Source organism: Strix aluco, chromosome 22 (assembly GCF_031877795.1).
Source record: "Strix aluco isolate bStrAlu1 chromosome 22, bStrAlu1.hap1, whole genome shotgun sequence".
Taxonomy (NCBI): domain Eukaryota; kingdom Metazoa; phylum Chordata; class Aves; order Strigiformes; family Strigidae; genus Strix; species Strix aluco.
Window position 1 is genome coordinate 5,283,224 of NC_133952.1, and position 23,588 is coordinate 5,306,811.

Sequence of the window (23,588 nt, forward strand, 5' to 3'; positions counted from 1 at the left end):
TTTCAAGCTATGATGCTTTCTGTGTCCCTCCCCCATTTTTCCACTGGTAAAAAACCAAAACTCAACCAAACAAAAAAACCCCACCTCTGAATTACTTGCACCAAGTTATAAGTGAGTATTTTCATGGAACCAAGTGTACTGACTTCAGCACAAGTCTGGACAATGAAGGAAGAACAAGTTCTTTGTTGTTCTGTACCTGCATACAGCTCATATTGAATACCATGACTTTCGTAATTACTTTTTTTTTTAAAAAGTAGATTTTTTTCCTTCTGCATCTGGATAATTGAGTTACTAGAGGAATATAGACATGGTCTCTGACATCTTTTAAGAGCCTGTAGTTTAGTACTACAATGATAAGGACAGTTTTGGTTACTTTGGAGGTCTAATTACTAGAATGCCATTTTAATATTTCAACTACATTAATATGTTCTCTGGAAGAGCAGAGCCTTTTTACTGTCTTCCATCATCCACATGTCTTGGGCTTTGTGGACATCTGTATCTCTAGGATTTAGCCAAAAGACTTAACAGTATTAGATTTCTTCAGCTCAGCTCTTTTGACATTAGTGTAAAAGAAGCTGTAAAATCCTTCCATAAATCACACTGATTAGATCTCCAATAAAATCAATACATGTAAACCACATTTTAAAGAAAAGTAAGCACCATTCCAGTGCTTGAAGTTAGGCTTTTCCAAGCGGAAAATTCTGCTGAAGTGGCTTTTGCCCATGTTTTGGCACTGTCACTGGAGGAGAGGAATGGGATTTAGTGATGTGTTTTATTTACTGCAACTGTTGGTCAGTCTCCAAGTTTGTCGTTTAATTTTTGATAAGCTCTGCTGGGATATTAGATTGGACCACTGAGGGTGGTGTGTTCCTCTATGAGCACTGCTTCTTATCAGCAGTGGCTTGTTCTGTACAAACCAGGCATTCTGGTTTTTTTTTTCTTGTCACCTAGTTAACTTCAGTGTGTACAGAAATCCTTATAGGGCAGTCACCCAACAGGATAGATGGGATGAATCATTCAGTGATGTTTTTCAATGGTTTTGGAATCCAGAGTTAATTTCTGTTCCTATTTTTAGGGAATCGTATCATCATGGGTAAAAATCATGTCTTCAGATTCAACCATCCAGAGCAAGCACGAGCAGAAAGAGAGAAAACACCATCAGCTGAGACTCCCTCTGAGCCAGTTGACTGGACGTTTGCTCAGCGGGAGCTTCTGGAGAAGCAGGGCATTGATATGAAGCAGGAGATGGAGAAAAGGTAACAGAATAACTCAATTTCTACTTCAAACAAGGAGGAGTCAGCTGTAGGTTATTTGGGTGGTGTCTGTGCAAAACCTAAACCTATGTTCTGCCACATAGCATCTCTGCTGCCTATTGTGAAAGTTCAGAAAGCTTCTTCATTATTTTACTTCAGTGTTTAGTGCTTTGGCTCCTTTAAAAATCACAGGGAAGCACCAGCTGCTAACCCTACAGACCTTGTGGTGAAGGACTGAACTGTAGCTTATAGGAAGTTTCACTGCTATAGTCCTATAATAGACAAATAACAGTTACTTTTAAGTGGAATGACTTTTACTCTTGTAGTTGTAATTTGATGGGCTGTGCGTGTAGAGTAACACCAACGTGATAATGATGATCTCTTTGACTACTTCGTTCTTTTGTTCATCTTCAGATTACAAGAAATGGAGATTTTGTATAAGAAAGAGAAGGAGGAAGCTGATCTCTTGTTGGAGCAGCAAAGGCTGGTACGTGTCCTTATTTCAGATTAACTATACCTTTGGCCAACAGTAATTCCTGTCCTTGCTTATCTGAAAGTTTAGGAAACCTGCTTGGGTTGTCTGCACAATGCAGTTCTCCCTTTGCTTCAAATACTTTGTGTCTACAGTGAATTATTATCAGTGTGAGGGAGCTCCTTCATGTGAATTCAGAGGTTGTAATTGACCATGAAGAGGCTTTAATCAGTTCTTGTTGGGACAGGTTCGATTTCTTGCAACTTAACCTGTAAGAAGGGCATTTCTATGCTCTGTGTTTTTTTGAAGTTCCTTTTCAGTAGTCTAAACAGCTACTTCTTGGGATGTTTGCCTTTATTTTTTGTCTTGGATCACCAGAACATACTAATTTTGTGCTGCCAAAGAGATTCCTAGAACACTGATGTGCTAGGTTTATTTTTTTGAATGATGTCTGAAAATCTTGCTGCATTGTGCATGTTTTAACCCTTCTCCCTCCCCTGCATGGAGTTCCTTGTAAGGGTCTTAATGGTACACATGGCGATGGTGGGCTTATGACTAGGGAGCAGTGTGCAAAGGGAATGTTAACTTGTTCAGAACAATGGGAATTCCACCTTCCCACCTATTTCTTAAATAGGAAGTCTGATAAATTAAGTCTGATATAGGAAGACTTCAGTCTTCTCCCAACAAATATCTTCTGAAGTGCATTACAAATAAAAATGCATGCAGTCTTCAAGCACCCTGTGAATTTTAAAAACAAGACCAAGCCCAGGAATGAAATCTAGATTTCCTTAAGAAACTTGAGTCTCCTGATTCTGCTTTAACTACATTGGGTTGTCTTTTAGCCAGAATTGTGCCTGAATTCTAATAAAAATTTCGAAAACATAATTCATTTGTTTGTAGTATTAGTTTGTAGACCACTGAAAACTGTGGGTTAAATGCATGCTGGGTTTTAAACTGTAAAGCTCTTCCCCTTCTCCCCAAACCAGAATGGAGCAAAGTACTTCCATAGGTAGAAGCTATTTTTTTTTTTTTTTTAAATGATATTACACACTTAAAGACTTCTGCATCTCTAATTATTTTATCGTAATGGACTAATTTCTTGGATGGAGAGGAGTGGCTGCAGACTTTGAACCAAAGCAACACTTAGTTGAGAAAGCAAGTTAAGATGTCACTAATGTTACGTTTCATCTCTGCAATTTTATAGTTGAAATTTGTGTAGCTGAAAGTAGTATGGCAAAAATCAGTTCAATGTGAAAATAAAAATAGTTTGAGTATCGAGTAAGTTTTGGCTGTGCGTCAAGGGAGATGCAAGTAATGGAATTCCCTCCCTTAAATTTTAGCTGATGGGCATAAGCTAATCTATTGTATGAATTAAAGATGTGAGAATTGGCTGCTTCAAGTAAGGCTGTGTTTATAACAGTGTTGTGAAGGGAATTTCTTTCCCCATATACTTAAGATGAAGGGAAGGTTCTTTAGATAGCAGGTTGCTTAATACTGTAATAAAGTTGCTGATTTCTTTAAAGTTGTTTTGGTTTTGCTGATGTCAGTTAGTGGACAAAGGCAGAAGACTATCCTACATGCATTACCAATGTAGTTCCTTAAGGACACCTTTCCTAGTTGTGAGGGATCATATCAAATGAAATCATTGGTCTGTTAAGCAGTATCCTGCTTATCGCAATGCTGAATAAGAATATTTCAGATGACAACAAAACTTCTTGACCCATCTCGTCATTTCTGTGTCACTGTATGCAGGGTCTGGAGTGGATAGGATTAATGCATTCATAAACAGTAGTTGACTAATGATTAGGAAATCTGGGAATGCATTTCACCTTGTGTACCTTAAAAGTATTTACATTGCTGTGATATCCAGCTGCAATATCAGGTTCTCTAACTTACTGCTATGTAAGACTGATATTGAAATATAAATACTCTTCTTGATCTCAATTGGAGTGTAATCTTGGATATAAGAAGCTGTCTAATCCTGTTTACCTGATTGTTTTGGTTTTATGCTGAGATTCCAACCAATTTGGATATTTGTTAGATGTGTTATACAAAAAAGATAAATAATAGTTCTTGTCCCCCCAAATTTACAACTAATATATATTTGCCTTGTTAGTATTACTAGGGAGTAGAAATAATTGTTCACCTCTTACAAAGTGAATGGGATAATGTGTTTAATAGAGCTAAAATTATCTTCCTGGTTTTCTTGGTCATAATGCCGTTGCAGTGACCACTTGATACTAGACTGCGGGTGTATACCTATGTTAACTGGTCTGGTTAACCTCCGAGTGCACGTAGGGCAGTGACCACATAGTGTCTGTTAATCAGCTTTTTATATGCAAGACATGCTTTACCCATAAGTAGTAATATGGTAATTTTGTAACCTATAAGAATAATCCTGTGGAACTTGTGACTTAATGTTTGAGTAGTTCATGTTTTGCCTTTCTGGATGTAACCTTGAATGTGTAGATTGTACAGTGTCTTCCTCCAGGGCATCTTCTGTTTCCACTGCAATATGCAGTTTGTTAGATGCTGTTTCCTTAGGCCACAAATTTTGATGGCTGTAAACTCACAAAGAGTTTATGTTCTGTTTCTAAACCAGTGCTTTGCTTATATTTTGACCTAAATCAGAAGTTGATTGTCTAGTGCTATTCTTAAATATTAAAAATACGTAAGGTCACAAGAAGCTCAAATAATGTGAATCTTAGGCTATGGAGCTTGTTGACCATAGGGCAGAACAAGAATTTCTTTTACTCCCTTTCATCATTCCCAAACCAAATTATATTGTATTCCCCATTCTTCGTGGTCTTCTACCCGAAGTCTTAAGTCTAGGAACCTGTGGTTCTGAATCAATGACCTGGGTTTCCTTTGGTTTTAGAGTAACTGGCTGTTACTGTTCCTGATTTCTCATGTATTATAATTTTTTATGTAAAAAATAGGGATGTTAGATAGAGGCTCATTAGAGACTGACTGCTGTGTTTTATTGAAGATGTTTGGATCACAATAATACATAAGACTTTCTGTTTGTTAAAGAGATGTCTTAACTTAATAGTCCTTTAAAGAAAAGTAGTCTGACTTTAATTCCTGGTTGCAGTAAGCAATAATGGATATCCTTAACTTCTGGAGGCAGTATACGTGAACAAACATTCCTAGCATATGGAAACCCGAAGCACTGCTCATTAAAAATCATTTAGCAAAAGGTGGAAAACTTGTCATGAAGAAGCAAAACATGCATAACTCTTAGCAAGTGTGTGGAAGCTCCCAGGCTCTAGGGTTTGAGAAGAGGACAAATCAAGGATATCAAATAGAGAATTCATATTAAAACAATTAAAAAAAAAAAAAGTCATTACTGCTACATTCTTCTGAAACTCATTCTTCGGACAGACAAGACTGTTAATGTTTGTTGTTTTCTTTAAACTAAGCAACAAGGTGACAAATGAGAAAAAAACCCCAAACCACAACCCACCTGTGAAACTCTGATTCTGGATATCCTTTTAGCTTGTAGCGAGTCTTGGAGTATGAACCACTGTCTTCACCTGTCATAGTGGCACTTACAGTCCTTTTAACATTGAACCTTTCGGCTGCCTCTGTTTCATTTTTTCTTATCGTCTAACACTTCTCTGGCTGCTATTGTAGTGAAGTGGATTCTAAACTTGAGCATCCCCGCAACTACGTGCAACGTTACTAACCAGTGTTAACCCGACTTACTCTGGCTGCTCATGACATCTTCTATGATGGCTGTTGTGTTCACCTACCTGGGGAGGATTTGCTGAAAGAAGCAACAGCAGTCACCAAGGCAAATGTGTGTGGCGGGGATTTGCATGTCTTTGTAGCATGTGTGAAGTGCAGTTTACACTTGGTTTTTAATTTTTTTTTGATCAGGAACTTGGGCTTAGTTGATCTGTTTAAAGATTTCGGAAGGGATTGGGAGGGAAGAGTCTAGATTATCTGCTATTTTGAGTTGACAAGACTTTTAAATATAATGCTAATCTTAATTTAGTGAAGAGCTCCAGTTTTGACAGTCCATGACTCTTGAAGATACGTTTTAATGTCCTAACACTCAGTCTTCAGGGACTTCCTTATCACTTGTTCTATTTTGATTTTTGATTTAGTTTTCTTTGCCTGCTACTTCTTGTTTAGCTTTTCCATTTTCTTACAATTTTAATTTTGGTTATTTTGGGGCCACTTCTTGATTTTTGTTTTTCCAAAGGATGCAGACTCTGATAGTGGGGATGATTCGGACAAGAGATCGTGTGAGGAGAGTTGGAGACTGATCACTTCCCTGAGAGAGAAGCTGCCCCCCAGCAAGCTCCAAACCATTGTAAAAAAGTGTGGCCTCCCCAGCAGTGGGAAGAAACGAGAGCCTATTAAAATGTACCAGATACCCCAGCGTCGACGCCTTAGCAAAGACTCCAAATGGGTTACCATCTCAGACTTAAAGATTCAGGCTGTGAAAGAGATATGCTATGAGGTAGCACTCAATGACTTCAGGCACACTAGGCAGGAGATTGAGGCTCTGGCCATTGTTAAAATGAAAGAGCTTTGTGCCATGTATGGGAAAAAAGATCCAAATGAGCGTGAATCATGGCGAGCTGTTGCTCGTGATGTCTGGGATACAGTAGGAGTTGGAGATGAGAAAATTGAAGATGTTATGGCCAATGGTAAAGGAGTAACTGATGTGGATGACCTTAAGGTGCATATAGACAAATTGGAAGATATTTTGCAAGAAGTAAAGAAGCAGAACAACATGAAGGATGAAGAGATAAAAGTTCTTAGAAATAAGATGCTAAAAATGGAGAAGGTTTTGCCTCTGATAGGGTCTCCAGAGAAAGCTCAGTCAGCCATGGCAAATGTGAAGTCTCCAAACTCTGCCAGTGCGGTGGATATGGATAAGAAGCTCACAGATGACTTGAAAAGAAGTGAGAATGATGATCTTGCTAAAGAGGAACGTGTTTCTCAGTTAATGGCAGGTGATCCAGCTTTCAGACGTGGGCGATTACGTTGGATGAGGCAAGAACAGATTCGATTTAAAAATCTGCAGCAGCAGGAGATAGCAAAACAGCTTCGTCGACAAAATATGCCTCACCGATTTATTCCGCCTGAAAATCGCAAGCCCCGGTTTCCTTTCAAAAGCAATCCCAAACATAGGAACTCATGGAGTCCAGGCACCCATATCATTATCACAGAGGATGAAGTTATTGAGGTTAGAATTCCAAAAGAAGATGATAAGAACAAAGAGGAAAACAAAGAAAAAGAAAGTAGAGCTGCTTCTAAAGACCCTCAGCAACTGTGGAATCTTTATGGCCCCCAAAGGAATCAAGATAATATCCAAATTAACAGGCAGCAGTTAAACACACAGTCACAGCCTAGCAGTCAGCAGCAGCCGTCATCACCTCAGTTGCGCTGGAGAAGCAATTCTCTCAATAATGGCTCTCAAAAAAGCTTGCGGCGTCAGACCTCAGGCTCCTCTGAATCATTGCACTCGTACAGCGGGCAGCAGAATCCAGACCTGCAGACTTTCCAGCAAAAACGCCACATCCACCAGCACCGACAACCTTACTGCAATCACAACAATGGAGGCAGTGCAGAAGGCAATACAGCTAACTCCCACCCAAAACAGACTGACCGGCTTAACCACTATAACCAGTTTGTGACGCCCCCACGGATGAGGCGCCAGTTCTCAGCACCCAACCTCAAAACGGGCAGAGAAACTACAGTATGATTAGTTGGCCAAGAGTAGTCTGGGGGAGGAGGGAAGCAGGGGCAATTCTGGCTTATCGTTGAGAAACAGCCAGGATTGGCTTTGCTTGTGTCTTGGGTTTTGTTTGGCCAGGTAGAACTCGAGCAATTCGACGTACAAACGCAAGGTACTGGCCCTTCAGCCCGTTCAGTTTGCATGTGACTTTTGTTGCAGTTTTAACAACATTGATTGGAAGAACATTCTGAAAAATTGTAAGAACTTTTTTCATAGACTAGAAGACTTGGAGGGAAGGATGTGGAGGGGATAACTCCCCTGCTAGCTCATTTACCATTTTTTTTGTGTGTGTCTTGGAGTATTTTTCTAATGCTGAAAATATTGTCCGGAACTTACAAAGTGCTACTTTCCTCCTGTGTTTTATGTAGACAATCAAAAGAGGAATTTAGTTTATAGCATTGAATGTTTCTTGTGACCTTTTTCATAGCAATAAGGAAACTGACCATCTGTTTTTAAATTGATTTGGCTCTTCTGAACAATATTTTCCACTCTTAACTGAATTTCTTAATAGTAATAATAATCTATAAACCAAAAGTTGTCGGCTGACAAGATATGTGGCTTTTTTTATAGAGAAATTAAGAAGAGCTATTGGGTCACAACAGTCCTGCTCCCCAAGCAGGAGATGTCTTTCCTCCTTCTGCTTAAGTACTTAATTAGTGGTATGAAATTGCTGTGACAGTTAAACCTGCCTGAATGGAATTTTATGTCAGAATATATATATATTGCTGAAGCAATACTTTGGAAATAAGCTTTTTCTAATTCCCATTGTATCTCTAAATAGAATAGTTTTTAATTATTATACAGAGATTGTGGAAAGGAACTAGGATTTTTTTGACACTCTGGTGCAGGAAGAAGCCTCAAAAAGCTAAATTTTTATTTTATGTTTTCAGCTTTCTCGGGCATGAGTCTGGGAGATGTTCTTGAAATAGTTATTCTTATAAAGATTTATAAATCACTACTTTGAATTGGTTGAATTCTCCTCAAAGATAGGAGAATTGAACTGTTTCATCTTAATGTGATACCTCATGTTAGTGCCTCTGGTCTTGGATAAACCACTGTTTCAAGACTTGTTTAATAAAGGAGAAGGTCACTTTCAGGAGAAAGTAAGATTCATTTTCCTTCTCCACACACTCAAAATGCAAGTTAAAATTTTTAATACCTATTTTGATCTGAAAAGGTCTGTATTTGTAGGTGATTTGCCATAAAACAAATGCTTGCAATCCCTACTTCAGATTGTTTCAAGCAAATTACAGAAGAGCTATTGATTAAGGAATAGGCTTGATGAGCTTGGGGTTTTATCTCAGTTGGATAGTCCCAATTTTAATTATACACTTTTTTCTGAGTTTCTTAAAGTGCAAGACAAAATTGCGCTTACTTCTGAAAATCTGTGGACTTAAGTATAAGCCAATTTAAAGCTTTGAGGACTTATTTTACTTTTAAATTTAACTTGAATACGATTTTAAAAACAAAATTGGCTACTGTACCGCATTTGGTAAGATAGGTCCACTTTGCAGTGTATCTGTACAGTTAAGTGATTTGTACAGTTTTGCACAAATATCCTTAATTGACTTGAGGTTGCTTATTTTTTTGATAAAATAGAAGCCCTACTGGTAATTGTTACTTCTGCGTGTTTCAGCATAGCTGTAGATGAGTAGGAAGTGCCTCAAGCTACTTTCCATCTTGTTTCCGTTTCCTGTCCTATTTTGCCCCCCTGCCCCCCCCCCCCCCCCCCAACTGCGCACGGTGTAGGTGCTGGTTGCCACACGTTATGGGGCAGCCATGCACTGTTTATGTATCAATTAATCAAGTGTCAACTCTTAAATCTCTGCACATGTGTTATTGATAGGATACTGGCCCTCTGATGTAGGAGAGACAGTCAGTCCTCTAACTGTCCTAAAAGAACGAGTTAGTCCCATCACTTTGGGACATTTTTTCTTATGGCAGGTTTAATTTTGTGTCCAAATATGGCTTTGTAACTTGCGTTTGTCTCATGCTTTGGCCTACTTGAACGAAGGAAATAAAGCATCATGTCCAAAAATGTCTTGATTCTTAAGGAAAAGAAGCCTTGTAAATGAGCAATACTTTCTTTGAGCTTGAGTCAGAATTGCAAAATGAGTTTTGGGCTGCAAATAATTTTTTGCTCTTGCCTTTATTTTAGAATCCTGTTTTAGTAGTGCATTGCACTTTGGTTTTGTGCATATCAAGAGTAATGAGTCCTTTCACATCCTCAGAAGGCTTGGACTCTTAAAAATGCATGCTCGGGAAAATCCTCTCAATTCTGTAGGAATACGTAAGCCAAGCAGTTAAGTCTGCATGGGATAGGTCATGAGAAAAGACCAAACCAATTTTATCTTGTGTCCCATTTTTGTTGAGGCTTGTGGCTGCCTGTGTGAAATCACCACGTGATTGAACATGGAGTAATTTTGAAGTCCATGCAACTATCATGTACTGACATGAGATTAAAAACTCCTGCTACTTGATATTTTAACGCTAGACACTAAAAAGTTTTTGCCAACTTAATTTCAGCTTAAAAATCTAAGAAATATCTGTAAATGCCTGGGTGGTGGTGGTGGTGATGATGAACAATAGGTTGCCATCAGTCTCTTACCCCACTGTTCTAGTGCAGCACTAGAAAAACAACCCTGCTTATTCTGTTATTTTATGATTTCACAAAAAAGAAAAAGGATAGTCAATGTCAAAATGGAGTGCAGTCTGCTCAGAGGAAGCAGGTTTTTTTCCTGGCTTTTAGGAGCATAGTACAGAAATGAAACTTGAAAAAAAAGGTCCTATAAAAATAATTGCCCACTTTAAGAATAGAATATTAATTAATGCCTCATCTGATAAGGGAAGCAGCGTGAGTACTTATGGATCTCCTTGCCCTATTCAGAAATAGACACACCTCTCACTTCAAATCCTGTATTAATGGAGCTAATGAACAGTAACACAGCTGCTTCCATAAAGGAATGTGTGAAAAAGCTTTCAGGTTAATGCAAGTGTGGCATCCATGATGGGAGTGCTGTCTTAGTAAGCTTAATTGCCATTGCTAAGTGCTGATGTGCTGTGTGCTTTGACAGCTGGCTTGTATCCACCTGGGCCTTAGTGGTGATTCCTTAAATATCCTTTAGGACTCACTAGGGACATGTGGATTTGGGGGCGTGAGGTGGGGGGAAATGCATGTCACTAACGCTCCTTTGATTGACTTCAACATCCTTTCTCAAGCAATCTGAATTTAGGGATCTGTCAGATTAGAGGATTGCTATTTTTACCAGTACATTCAGCATAGTTTCAATATCTCCCTCATTGTTTGTCTTCTATTCTTTATATGTTGAAATTTGTTCTTTATCCTTTATATGTTGAAATTTGACTCTGATACTTCCCATTGAACCACTTCAAGAGCTGCCACATGAGAAATCTATGCTGTGTACCCATTTGTACTGTAAAGAAAGCAGTGAGCTGCCTTTGAATTAACTGGGATTTTCAGATCTGTCCATTGTTTAAGAAAAAACAAGTTTTGGATTGTCTTAAGAGCAAGCATCTGCCTTGTGAAAAGCAGAACTGGTTTGTATTGTAACAAGTGCTCTTTCAATAAACTATGAAATACTCTTGTAAGTGTCAGAGTTGTCTCAGTGAAATGGAAATGAAATTTGATTGCAGGCTTGTCCTGATTTCATTTTTTGTCTTGGGGTTGGTATTATTCTAGCAGAGTTAAAAAGGTTCCTTTAATTGTTCCTCAGTCTGATTCTTCTAAGTCCGTCCAGCCTGATTTTTCTGCTGTTATGTGTCGACTGTAACATAGTTTAAATTTTAAAAAACCCCACAACATAAAAAAAAAAAAAAGCTTTTTATAGCAGAAGGGGATAGAACCCATACTCCTTTCTGGTGCTGTCCCATTGTACCATCTTGTGTGCCATTTATCTAAGTTCTGGAAGAAAATACAGAGCTGGCTGTTCCCTGTTGGCTTACTGAAGACAAAAGAATCTGACTTTTTTGTATACCTCAAATACAGGAGGGGATCACACACACTGCACTGCCTCTGCAGACATCGCGTAGATTCAGAGAATCTAAGTTGTTATCTACAGTGTTCCACTTAAAAAGCTGTTCCAGTCTGGTCTTAAAAAGCTTGGTCTAGTCTGAGTGTATGATTTTTAATTTTTTTTTTTTTCTGTTTTCACAAAATCTGTGATTGTTATGCCTTTAGAGATTTCCATGCCCCCGGGCAAAATAAACTTTTCATTCCCTTTTTCCATGTATGTGGAGCTAATGATATCAACCAGTTTGAAGCTGTACAACCATATGCATTGGGTTCCAGGGAGTCCAGGGCATGGACCTCCAGGGCAGTTTCTAGATACAAGTTTTTTTTCTTTTCTAGCAGTTGAGGCACCTCTACATCAATACTAACAAGTACGTGTGTATTATCACTAATCAGATCTAGAAATTTTTACCTGGAGAGCTGGCCAATCTCTGAGAGCAAACTAGCCCCTTTTACAGTGCAGTCAGTGCACCTCCTGTGTGAACCAACACGAAATTTATCCTTCTTCTGTTGCTCAGTGCCAATTATTTTTAAATACTACCATAGTATCAAGGGCCGGGAGGCAATCTTAGTCCTGTTTTTCTGCTTAGGGAAATGATACCTATTTCTTTTTTTCATTATGGGAAAACAAACTTCATTTCTTTTACTTAGTTTTAAAAGTAATGTTTGTTAGTGTGGAGTCAATACAAAGTGTCTACTTATATTAAGCATTTATTCATCTAGGTATTTATATGTGCAGAAGATACACTTACTTGGCTTAAAAATCTGAAAATGGAGAAGACAAGAAGCAGGTCTTTGAATGAATTCCATGTGCCTGGGTTTTTCATGCTGGAAGTAAAATTTTCACAGTGGAATGCTCCTGATTTTTGACCATTCCCTCTGCGGCTTTTCAGTTTCTCCAAAAGAATCTGAACAAAGATTCTACTTAAACATTAGTTGAAGAGCTTTTAATGTCTTCATTTCTACAATCTAGCTGCTCAAAGTGACATCCTCAGATTATCTACTTCAGACTACATGAAAATAAATGATTTTGCCCTTTCTCGCAAGTAAGAGAAGCTTGTTTCTGTCACTTTGCATCTGACCTGTTTTATCTTGGTTTCAAATGTAATAGCATGATCTACATGAATGGGGAGAAAAAAGATCAGAGAGAGTGCTTTTTATGTTAATGAATTTTTAAGGGTATACTGGGTATTTCAGATCTGTAGATGAGTCTGGAACTCCTCACTGAGTCTAGAATAGTTTTTTGGTGAATCATTAAGAATTTCAGAAGCAATATCAAAGGAAAGGTTGTATGTTTGTTTTGTCTGTAGTTCTTTTGCTGCTGGGCTAAGGTTTATTTACACTTTAGAGTGAATGGAGCAGACACAAATGAAGAAGGAGCTTTTTAGCAAAATAAATTTTCAAGAGGATATTAGAAAATTAAAACGCAGCCCTCATACAAAGGCCATATATCTTTAATAGTTCGCTTTTCTCTCCCTAAAGGTCATGGGTATTGAATTCATGGTATTGGAAGTTCTACACTTTCTAAGAACACAGCTACCATTTTTCATGCTACCTTCAGGAAATATTACTTAGAAACTTAAAGGAACATACTTCAGGTTTATCTCCTTTCCAGATATCGCCTAAAGGTCATTCTGACTGAACTTGTGTTAGATTTGATGCAATCACGTTGTGGCAGTGTTAGCACTATGCTTGCTGTATGAAAACAAAGTAATGTAGCTGTTTAGGTGGGATGCTTAAATAGGGTGGGAGCAAAGTGAAAAGCTTTCCTTCTGTAGCTGTGAGACTTAATGCATGTGAGACTTAACTGCAAACAGTGTGCTGAAAAAGAATTTTAGGATTTGCAGCTGTGGAAGAGAGAAGGTTGGAATACAAGATGAGTGGCTTCAGGAATTCTCCTTAAGAACTCTGTAACACTTCTAGTGAATTGTTGTTGCAACTCTTGTATAAAAATCTTGAGAAGCCAGTTTAATTTGTGTAATACGTGACAAAGGATTATCTTTAAAAATAAAATAGTGAGGCAGGCTCTGAGACCTCGAGCCCAGTAACTGTGTCTGTTCTAAATATCTTGAATTTGTATTTGTTTTACCAGCAAATAATAAAAGGGTCATTGGGCCTTAGTAGCATTTATTTCAAGGCATGATTATGCTGAACAGGAAGAAAATACCCTTACATCAGAAGGTATTGTTGAAGTGCTCCTTGTGGGGAGATCTCTGAAGAGACTTCTCTGCCCACTTGCCAGTGTGGTGGTATTTTTTTCATCTTTTGATGTATTAAATACACATGTGAGAGAGTGATACTTACGTCCCAAGAGGAAAATCTAATTGAAAACAAAATGTCTTTTTTTTTTTCTAAAATCTGAAATTAATTTTTTTGTATCAAAAGGCAAATCAGTGGTGCTGTTAATCCGTTTGAGAAAATGAAGGTGAATAATCCTCCCCTTTTAAATTTATTTCTGCACTTTTCTATATTTCTGCCTCTTTCCTACTTCCTTGCAAGCAGCAATCGGGTTCCCCAAAAATCCCCTTTTTCCAGTCTTTAGCAAAAAAAAATCCTAAACTTTTCCCTCTTACAGATACTATGAGCACGTATATCTGATGATTTTAAAAAAACACTACTATCTTAATTGTATTGACCTCTGTCTTCAAGGACAGATTGTATTAAAACAACAGATCTTGGTATGTGACCTCTGAGCATTAATGGAAATGTCTTTATGTATTTGTTCTCTGTGTCTGTCATTCCATCTGAGGTGTTAGTCTCTCTTAACTGTTCTCCTTGCTTTTGTCTGTCCTCCTACACGGTATCTCCTCTCTCCCCACAGGACTATGAAAGTAAGCTGCAGGCCTTACAGAAGCAGGTAGAGACACGATCCTTGGCAGCTGAAACAACAGAGGAGGAAGAAGAAGAAGAAGAAGGTGAGTTTGAAGTTAAAAATAATTTGGATATAGCCAAGCCCAAAGGAACAGTTGCTGTATCTCTTGCAATAGATAAAAGACTTGCTTTGGAAAGCTGCGAAACACTTCATACTGTCTTGATCTGTAATCTTCACAGCATAAACATGTAAAATACCTATTCATAGAATAAGTTCCACATAAACAGTAGATATACATTCCCAATTTCAATTGATGTACAAACTAGATTAGTTTAACTACTAGCTTTGATTTGGTGGTCTTGAATTTGAAGGAAACTATCTCTTCTTGGCACTAACAGAGTTCACATGTTTTAAACCAAAATAATACTGTTGCCTTTGTTTCCTTGTTTTGAAGTTTCTTTTTTCTCCTTGGTAGGAATTAGTGGAATTCATGCTGTAACATGCCAGTATAAATCCATTTCTGGACAGTAGATAGATCTTACTATTCCCATAATACTTGCTTTCATTCCACTGTTTCAGCATTTGGCTTCAATAATTGTTAACTAATTTAAAATAATAGGAGTAGAATTTATTTTGTTTTCTCTGTTCCAGATCTCCTTACTTGATTGTTATATCTCCGCTGGTGAGGAGGTTTGAATCCAGTTTTTCCTCACAGAATAATAAAAATGCAGGTTTTTGTTTTCTGTCCTTCTCTTCCAGAAAAGGTGTTGAGAACTTGATGACACAGTCAGCAGTAGTATTAGATGTTGCATGTGATGGTTTAGAGAAGAAGCCACAGCGTTTTATTTCTCTGTTTCTTTGCTCTCCTAGTGCCCTGGACACGACATGAGTATGAACTCGCACAATGGGCTTTCAGGAAGTGGAAATTTCACCAGTTTACTTCACTGAGGGACCAACTCTGGGGAAATGCAGTATATCTGAAAGAAGCCAATGCAATCAGTGTAGAGTTAAAGAAAAAGGTAGGGACATGAAGCTTTTTGAAAAAGCTACTGCTTTTTGAATTTACCAACTCACCAGTTTTAACTATATTCCTGCTTCCTGCTTTAAATGCTCAGAGTTACTTGTAGTCTTTATGGTTATATATCTCTGACTTAGTAGTTTGGGCTTTAAAAGGGTTCAGAAAATTGTGAGTCTCTGATTCAGACTTCTGGCTGAATGAACATCCCATGCAAATCTGGTTGATACATTCTCCTCTTCTTCATTTCCCTTATGCTGTTCCTGTCAGTATCATAAACAGATGTACATGTACATCTCCCCAGGGCCCTTTTCCTTTTTGCCTTTAACTTCATGTGGTCATTCATCTTTCCAAGAGAAGTGGGTGCTGCAAGATGTTCTAGGGCTATAGTTTTTCCAGACCTCTGCTAGCTGTGACAATAAAGGCAAGATACGTGTACTCAGCTGAAAAATGTTTTATGCCGTTTTGAGACCAAAAAAAAAAAAAGTAAAAAAACCTGAATCTGTTCACAATCTGTTCACAGAGATGAAAGTCTAGCTGGCTTCGTATGTGTTGCCTTAGGTTGGGTCTCTGTCCCCCTTTGTGATGCTGATATCTGGCTTCTTGGAACTACAGTAATTTTTCTTTTGCCCTTCAGGTGCAGTTTCAGTTTGTCCTGCTGACAGACACCCTCTACTCGCCACTGCCACCAGAGCTTTTGCCCACTGAGATGGAGAAGACCCGGGACAACAGACCTTTCCCCCGTACAGTGGTAGCTGTGGAAGTCCAGGATCTGAAGAATGGAGCAACACATTACTGGTCCTTGGAAAAACTCAAGTATGTAAATACTACTGGAGAACAAACTTCATTATATCTAATGACCTTCACTGAAAAATTTCACCCCTTGCTATTCGTTCTCTGTTGTACTTGGTTTTTCTCTGTGTCCTCCCAAGCTCCAACTTTCCAGACAGTGTGGTATGTTTAAATACCAGCTTTCTAGATTCTTTAAACAAGTGCATTTCTTCTCTGGCATCCACATTTAATTTTTGTAACTTGAGGTTAGATTTTATTTTTTAAATCCATCAATGCTCGTTACAGCTCATCTCTCTGCATTAATTTTTTTCATGTCCTTTTCACTGCAAAAGTTTCCTTGCCACCTGCTTTTATGTAACCTAGCAGTATAGGGCATAATTTGTAATAAAAAGCTTAAATAAAGACTGTTCTATTTCTGTGGAAGCTACACAAATTCTGACTGTAATCTGAACTGTTTTCATCATTACCTTGCAGATAGGCAAGACATTTGTCTTTTCCCCATTCTCTAAATACTGACTGAAGAGCTTTTTTTTTTCCACTAATAACTTTCAGATGAAGGATCTTGCAGTGTGAAACACTTCTTTTCTTGAATAAAATATATAAATAAAAGTCTATAATGGAGTCAGTTCACTTTTGAATCAAAATGCCAACATTTCTGGAGTGGAATGCAAAAACTGTCTAAATTACTTGGCAACATTGTAGGAAGTAAAGGAAGTAAAAAATATGCCAGAATTAGATGTCAGAGAAGAATATTTAGAAGTTTGAATGAAATCCAAGATTTACGTAAGCTTCTGCAGTGACCATGCCTTGTGCTTAGTAGGTTTAGCCTACAAAATTTTTCCCAGAATCCCAAACATGTCAGAATTAGTACAATACCAAACTTAGTGGTACAGACTACTCTGTTCTTTATTCTTCTTTTTCTATATATAATTTAATATAGGTCATGTCAGTGTACCCCCCTTTGTGTTCCCTGCTTTTTTTATTCACGCTCTATTAGTTTTTTAATCCTGCTTTCTTCTACACAGGCAGAGGTTGGACCTGATGCGTGAGATGTATGACAGAGCTGGGGAAATGGCATCTAACACACAGGATGAGAGTGAAAGCGCAATGACAGGCAGTGACCCCTTTTACGATCGCTTTCATTGGTTCAAGCTTGTTGGAAGGTATGTGACGATAATCTCAGCTGCTGGTACTCTGGTAACTCTTGTCAGCTCTGGATGAACTCTGACTTCGAACGGTTATAAACTGTATGGCCACTAGTGTTAGTTGTGTGTGTTGTCTTTCAGGGTTTTCTGATAAACTTAAACTATAGTGAAGAGCAGAAAATGCTCTTTAGGATGTTGCCAGTTGTGGTGTAACCTTGTGGAATCCGATTTGACTGGACCCTTTGTAAGTTATAAGTTTATTTTAAAAAAATATAGCTAGCTGTGTTCTATCTAAAGTCACGGGAGCAGAGCTGTGAGAATATGAAGAACACTGAGGGGAAAAGTGGCCCAGAGCCTTGCTTACATACATGGTTCAAATAGTTTGGTCATAGCCTATGGAACTACCTAATATCTGATGGATTCTTTAGTAATTCCTGATGTCGGCTGCACCTTTACAATATTTTTATTTACAAAAATACTATGTGTGGAAATAAGAATTGTAGTTCTGTTAAATGGATGTGCTCTCAATACCGGTATGTTCGGCCATGTTTATATTCATTTTTCGTTTGCTTTCTGCTCAGTTCAAGGATGCTCTTTTTCCTGACTTTATTAGCAATCCCTTCCCTTACGTTTCATTGCAGTCCAGATGGTTTGAAGCCTTTGCTTGTTGTTCAGGTGGTCTCTGTGCTGATGGCACCAGACGGCTGTTAAATGAAGCGTTCTTCTTTCCCCTCACTCTGTTAATTGGTATTCCGTTAACTGATATCTAGCTCCCCCATTTTCCATGGCTGCGTGAATGAGCGTCTTGCTGATCGCACGCCCTCCCCCACTTTCTCCACGGCTGACTCTGACATCACTGAACTGGCTGATGAACAGCAGGATGAGATGGAGGACTTTGATGATGAGGCCTTTGTGGATGATACTGGCTCCGACGTTGGAACTGAGGAGGGATCAGACCTCTTCAATGATGGGCGCGACCCGTTTTACGACCGATCCCCTTGGTTCATTTTAGTGGGAAGGTTGGTGAGGTTACTGTGAGAATGGCCAAAAGGGACCAGCTCTTGCTGTAGGCTGCAATGGCTTTGCCTTGTGCTGCATAGAGTATCTGTCAAGCCAGCCAAAATATTTATATACATAAATTGGAATTGCCAGAGAATGAGTGCAGTTTAACACTAAGTTTTAAATTCCCATGTCAGAGGCCATGAAGACTTAAATAATAATTGAAAAAATGACCCTTAGATGTGACGATGTGAGAAAATATATTTCTATTTCTAGATCACACTTATTCTATGTTATGACAGTTGTTTTAATTCTGTACAGTATTTAAACATTGCTTTTAAGTGCTCTATTTAGCCATTGCAAAGTCACTAAGATAGTATTGTAGTATGTGATTTTCTCCCTTAGAAGAGAATCTCAGAGTATGGTGGAAATTCTCTAAGTCCAGTCCAATAAATGCATTTTTTTGAAAACTCACCTAATATCCTCTGTGTCTGAAAAGATGGCATGAGGAGAAAGAAGAATGGCCCTTTCTGGATGAGAAAAACAGTATTCTTTGAGATGATTTGGCTTCTCAGGTTATTCATGACTCTCGGTAACAAGTATTAGGTAATGAAAGGTCATCATTAAAATTCACTGGCTGGTGGTGTTTATCGGTGCTTTCCCCATGCCTTGTGCTTGAACTTCTGACACAAGTTTGCTTAGTGTATTTTAAAGTTTCTATTTTACCAATCCAGGTATGATTAAGGTGGTGTTAGACCTCAGGCTGTGGTGCAGACTCTAAGGACAGCAAGTTGCGTTAAAAAAATGTAGTACTTTGCACCGCATCTTCACAGTCTTGCTCAAACATGTAACTTGTGACAAGAAACAGAAAGATTTTATTTAGTGTCTTTGTTCCCCTCTCTTCTTATCCTGCTCCCCCGATTGTGCTTTTTTTGTTATTTGATCTCTCTGTAAGCCAGTCTACTTGTTAAAACAGTAAGGGAGGTGGTTCCCACAGGCGTTACACAGAAGAGGGGGTAAGACTATGGCTGGCGGAAGGGAGGAACAAAGGAGAAGGGATCAGAGCTTGGCTTTATCCTTGTCTATGACTGTAAGCAGCGAAGCCTTCATGGTCAGGAAGGCAGGATCTTTTTGCAGTTTCCTCAAATGCAGGAAACTCGATTGCATTCTTTATAAAAATGGGGGAGTGAGTTTGTCAGTCTTTTGTCAAGCTTTTAGATCAGTTAGCTGTATTGTCTAACCTCATTCTTTGTCTTTAGTGGACCTGTTTACAAGCTGTGATTAAAACTTGGAACTTCCTTGATCTAGTCTTTGAAACAAAAATTACAGTTACTTAGAAATTGCGTTAGACCTCTTTGATCTCTGTGAATTTATGCCCTTATGTGTAGTGTCTGATAATGTGTTTTATAAAATTTAATTCTTTCAGGTTAGTCTGATCCACAAGAGTCAGTTTGGGAAAGCCATCTTAACTGGCTTGGAAGTGGTTGTCAGCTAGTTAAAGCATATATGCACTGTCTGCAGGGGCTTTCTTCTGCCAGTGCTGGCACACTCAGCATATTCTCCTGTTGCGCGTGTTCTTTCAGAGCGGGACCTTCAGTGCTTGGGAAAAAGTTGAGCTATTCATCTTCATTTCACAAACTCTTCAGGAAGCACAACACAAGCTGAGCAAATACAGCGTATAATGAAAACAGTGGTGCTTCCTGGCAATTGCACAGCTTGCTTCCCATTTCCATGTATTAGAAAGAATACTGAGCTCTCTCTCTGTAGACAGACATATGAAGCTGCAGCAGCTCAGGGTACTCGCCTGAACCATGTAAGCTGCAAGGATCAAGGAACAATACGTTGGTTGTAAATTGTATTGAGGAATGAAACTTAGTTTGTGTTATCTCTGAATACACAGCTGAATGACTTTTCCCCATTGTTGGTTTCTATTCTGTTCTGTTTCTATTTCTGTTGTGCCGATTCTGTCAGCAGAAAGCTGTTAGACTGTTTAGCACCACTGAGTAGAAACTATTTTGGTTCCTCGGTGTCTTCCAGCATGAGAATTCTGCTTTTGAACAGTGTGACTCACAAGTATCAGAGGGTATGTCCATCTACGTAGATATTGTCTCGAGCACAAGGCAGTGTTCAATTTATAACGGAACCAAAATTCCTTAGCACTTCTGTGTACTTTTTTATATGTTGTGGAATGTGTAGGACAAAAATATAATAATTTTTACTGTTTTCTGGGGGGGATCATCAGCAACAATGAGTCCAGGTCACGAAGGAGAGGAAGATAAATTGATCATGTAGTTATCCAACTCCTTGGGCATCAGTATTTTTTTTCTCTCTGTGCTGTGACTCTTTTATTTGTACTATAACTATTAAAAGGAAAAAAAGAGCTGGTCCCTTTAGCCATCTCTTCTGGCATGCTGGGCTGTTTTTTAGCTGATTCTCTTTAATAGTGTGACATATCAAGTATTTGCTATGTTTTTAAGGGAGGTGGGAGAGGACTATGGGATATTTTATTTAAAACTTGAATTGACGTGTTTGTTTTAAAAATATCTGTCATCATTCTGAGTTCTGTTGTTTTTGTTTTGATTATTTTAAAAAACTGTGTTTGTTAAATTTCATTTCTAGTTTTGTTGTGAGTATGCCATTTTACCTCACCAATCTTTCTGCTAATACAGCTCCCCCTCTTTCAGTCTGCTGGGCTAAGGTGCAGGGGGACACTTGCATATGGGGTGTTTGGGAGTGGGAGTCCTCCCAGATGTGGGGAGAGGAGGAGGATAACCTTAAGACTTCATCCACTCCTAACTTGGTACTGTCTTGTGATGAAGCAGATGGAATGGCACTGGAAGGCAGTACTGCTGCATAAACCAGCTCTTTTCTCTATACAGCAAATGTGCTATTGCTCTCCATTCTACAGACGAGATCCAGCATTTTCATCACCAAACAGGAAGCTTAAAACTTTTTGCATTGTGTGCTTTTCTTTCTCTAAGTTAAAATGATTCCAGTGAGCTATGTGTCTAGATGGAAGGAAGTTAAGGAAGATGAACAATATTTTTTTCTTTAGGATGGTCATTTTACTGAGCTGACGAAATTGTTGCTAATGAAACAATGCTTTGGCTGTTGTATATTGAACAGCAGCTTCAGAACTTTAGCCGTGCAAATAAAAATCTATTTTTATTTTTCATGCAGTTAATGCTTTAACTTTCCACTAGTTTGGCTTTGAAGTAGGAAGGCTTCTGTGATGACTGCCTCTCTTAGTTAGTGAAACTATCTCTTACTGTATAGCTACCAATGCAAGGCTACTTAGATTCCTTTCTGTTGGGGAAAAATGTCCGTTCTCCCTAGCTTGAAATGTGGTTTTCAAACTGCGTGTGTTTTTCCTGTTGAGCATATAACTACATACCTTCCTGAACTCCATCCCTGGTCCAGTCCAGTGAACAATTCCAGTTTGTTAGTGTGAGGGACTGTTTTCTTGTATGGTGGGATGCTGTTTTCTCAAATAAGTACTACCTGAAATTGCAAAGCTAAAAATGAAAATGTTTTCTTAGAGGGAAAAAAAAACCAACCCAGTAAATTTTCATTTTGTTACTTTAAATTTAGTCTCTTCTCCCTTCCCCTGCTTTGTCAGTGCTTACCTCACTTTGGAGCAGACTGAAAAGGAATTAGATCCTAATCCTAGTCAAGTGTTACATTGCCGTTGTTTTTTTGTTGTTGTATGGTTTTCTTCATTTTTTGTTTTGCTACTTTTATAGCCTTATTAATCATTCTCTTCTCTATTGCATTTTGTCACCACTTTGTTTTTTAGTAGCATTATTTTTGTTTCTTTGGTTCACAACTGACACCTGTTTGACTACCTTGTCATTTCAAGATAATTCATTCATTCTGGGAACGGGCATATGAACCCAAGGAGAAACACCTTTTCCTAATGTTGGTCCTTAGCTGTGTGTCACAAGGAATTGAGTTCGGTTCAGTCTTGCTGTGTTCATGGAATAAATTCTACAGCTGATGTCTCCAGACAAGAGGCAGTGAACATCTTTATTTCTCTCAGTCCTCTTTTGTCATGCAGGACTTTCCCTATGAGTATTAACCAGTAACAGTTATAAATTTGAGGAATTAATTAAACTTAATAATAAAGACAAATAAAAAGGACTGTAAGAAGGAAATCTAGTTAAATAAATGACTGGTCTTTAGTATAATTTAATATGCATAAATTCATAAAATTACACATATAATTGGTTAGTCACTTGGAATTTACTGACTGGTAAAACTATTGGTTAAACTTCTATGCATCTCAGTACTCTTCTGAACTTTGAAACAGCTCACTTAATATATAAAGCCTTCCATTTTTCCCCCCCTTGTTGAGAGCCATTCTTTACCTGACTTGTTAGGCTTCTCAACATTTAAAGTTTTGCTCAAGCTAATCACACTGAAGTGTGGTGCTTTAAGAACTTTTGCAATTCATTGCAGAAACATAAAATAACTTGATAACGTTAGTCTAACTTCTAATTAAAAATCTGTACAATAAAACCTGTTAATGTTCCAAAATAGGCCCTGCTTGTATGTAACTTTAAAAGTTAGTATATGGCACGATCTTCCAGTACTGGGCCTAAATGCTGCTTTTACTATTGTAAACTGTAATTTCTAAATGATTGCTCTAGTGTACTGTTGTGGTGTTTTGTTGGGGTTTTTTGGGGGGAAGTTAGGAAACAAATACAATTCTCCTAGAGATGTTTAGCTGAAAGACTGTCAGTCTTCCACTATCAGTACACTCAGTGAATCTTCCAAGGGACCTAAGAGATGACTTATGGTTTATTGAGAATTTCTGATTACTCTGTATGCAGTGTTATCAAATTAACACAGGAGAGAGAAAATACAGTCAATCTGTTTTGAAGAGTGTTTTTATATGTTCAGTAAGATATTTGAGGCTGTGTGAACACAGTAGATCAATTCCCTTTTAATTTATCACTTCAAACTACACTCATGGGGTAGAAAACAAACAATTCTTTATAATCAGTAGCTCCTTAGTAGACTTCTACCATCTTGCCAACAGCTCCATTTACAATTGTAGTGCATTTAAAATTACCTTCTATAAAGCCATCATCTTAAATTGTCTCCTTCATATGTTTTGTAACTCACTAATACAAGCCCTGTGTCTCCAGTATACTCTGATTTAGAGCATTTTGTGGCTTCACTTGGCTTTGACACTGCTGCAGAGCCCTGTGTGGACAATGTGGATACATGACCACAGTGCAGGTCTAATAGATGGAGTAAAGTAGGCTGTCTGAAGATTTGAATGTTACATTAGCCAACCAAATACTGCAGTC

General features: G+C 38.2%; 1 protein-coding gene across 16 annotated transcripts in view; it reads left to right on the top strand.

The window, feature by feature from the left end:
• KIF1B (kinesin family member 1B) overlaps positions 1 to 23,588 on the top strand; it is a 96,149-nt gene that overhangs the window by 45,844 nt on the left and 26,717 nt on the right. For 11 of the 16 annotated variants that reach the window (XM_074848478.1, XM_074848480.1, XM_074848479.1 and 8 more), the window contains 7 exons: positions 1,076 to 1,256; positions 1,668 to 1,740; positions 14,332 to 14,425; positions 15,193 to 15,341; positions 15,975 to 16,153; positions 17,155 to 17,292; positions 18,045 to 18,293. In XM_074848478.1, coding sequence (XP_074704579.1) covers positions 1,076 to 1,256; positions 1,668 to 1,740; positions 14,332 to 14,425; positions 15,193 to 15,341; positions 15,975 to 16,153; positions 17,155 to 17,292; positions 18,045 to 18,293 — 1,063 coding nt within the window. Of the gene's footprint in view, positions 1 to 1,075; positions 1,257 to 1,667; positions 1,741 to 5,935; positions 11,090 to 14,331; positions 14,426 to 15,192; positions 15,342 to 15,974; positions 16,154 to 17,154; positions 17,293 to 18,044; positions 18,294 to 23,588 lie in introns of those variants that run through there. The other 5 variants (XM_074848487.1, XM_074848493.1, XM_074848492.1 and 2 more) reach the window with 2 other exon arrangements.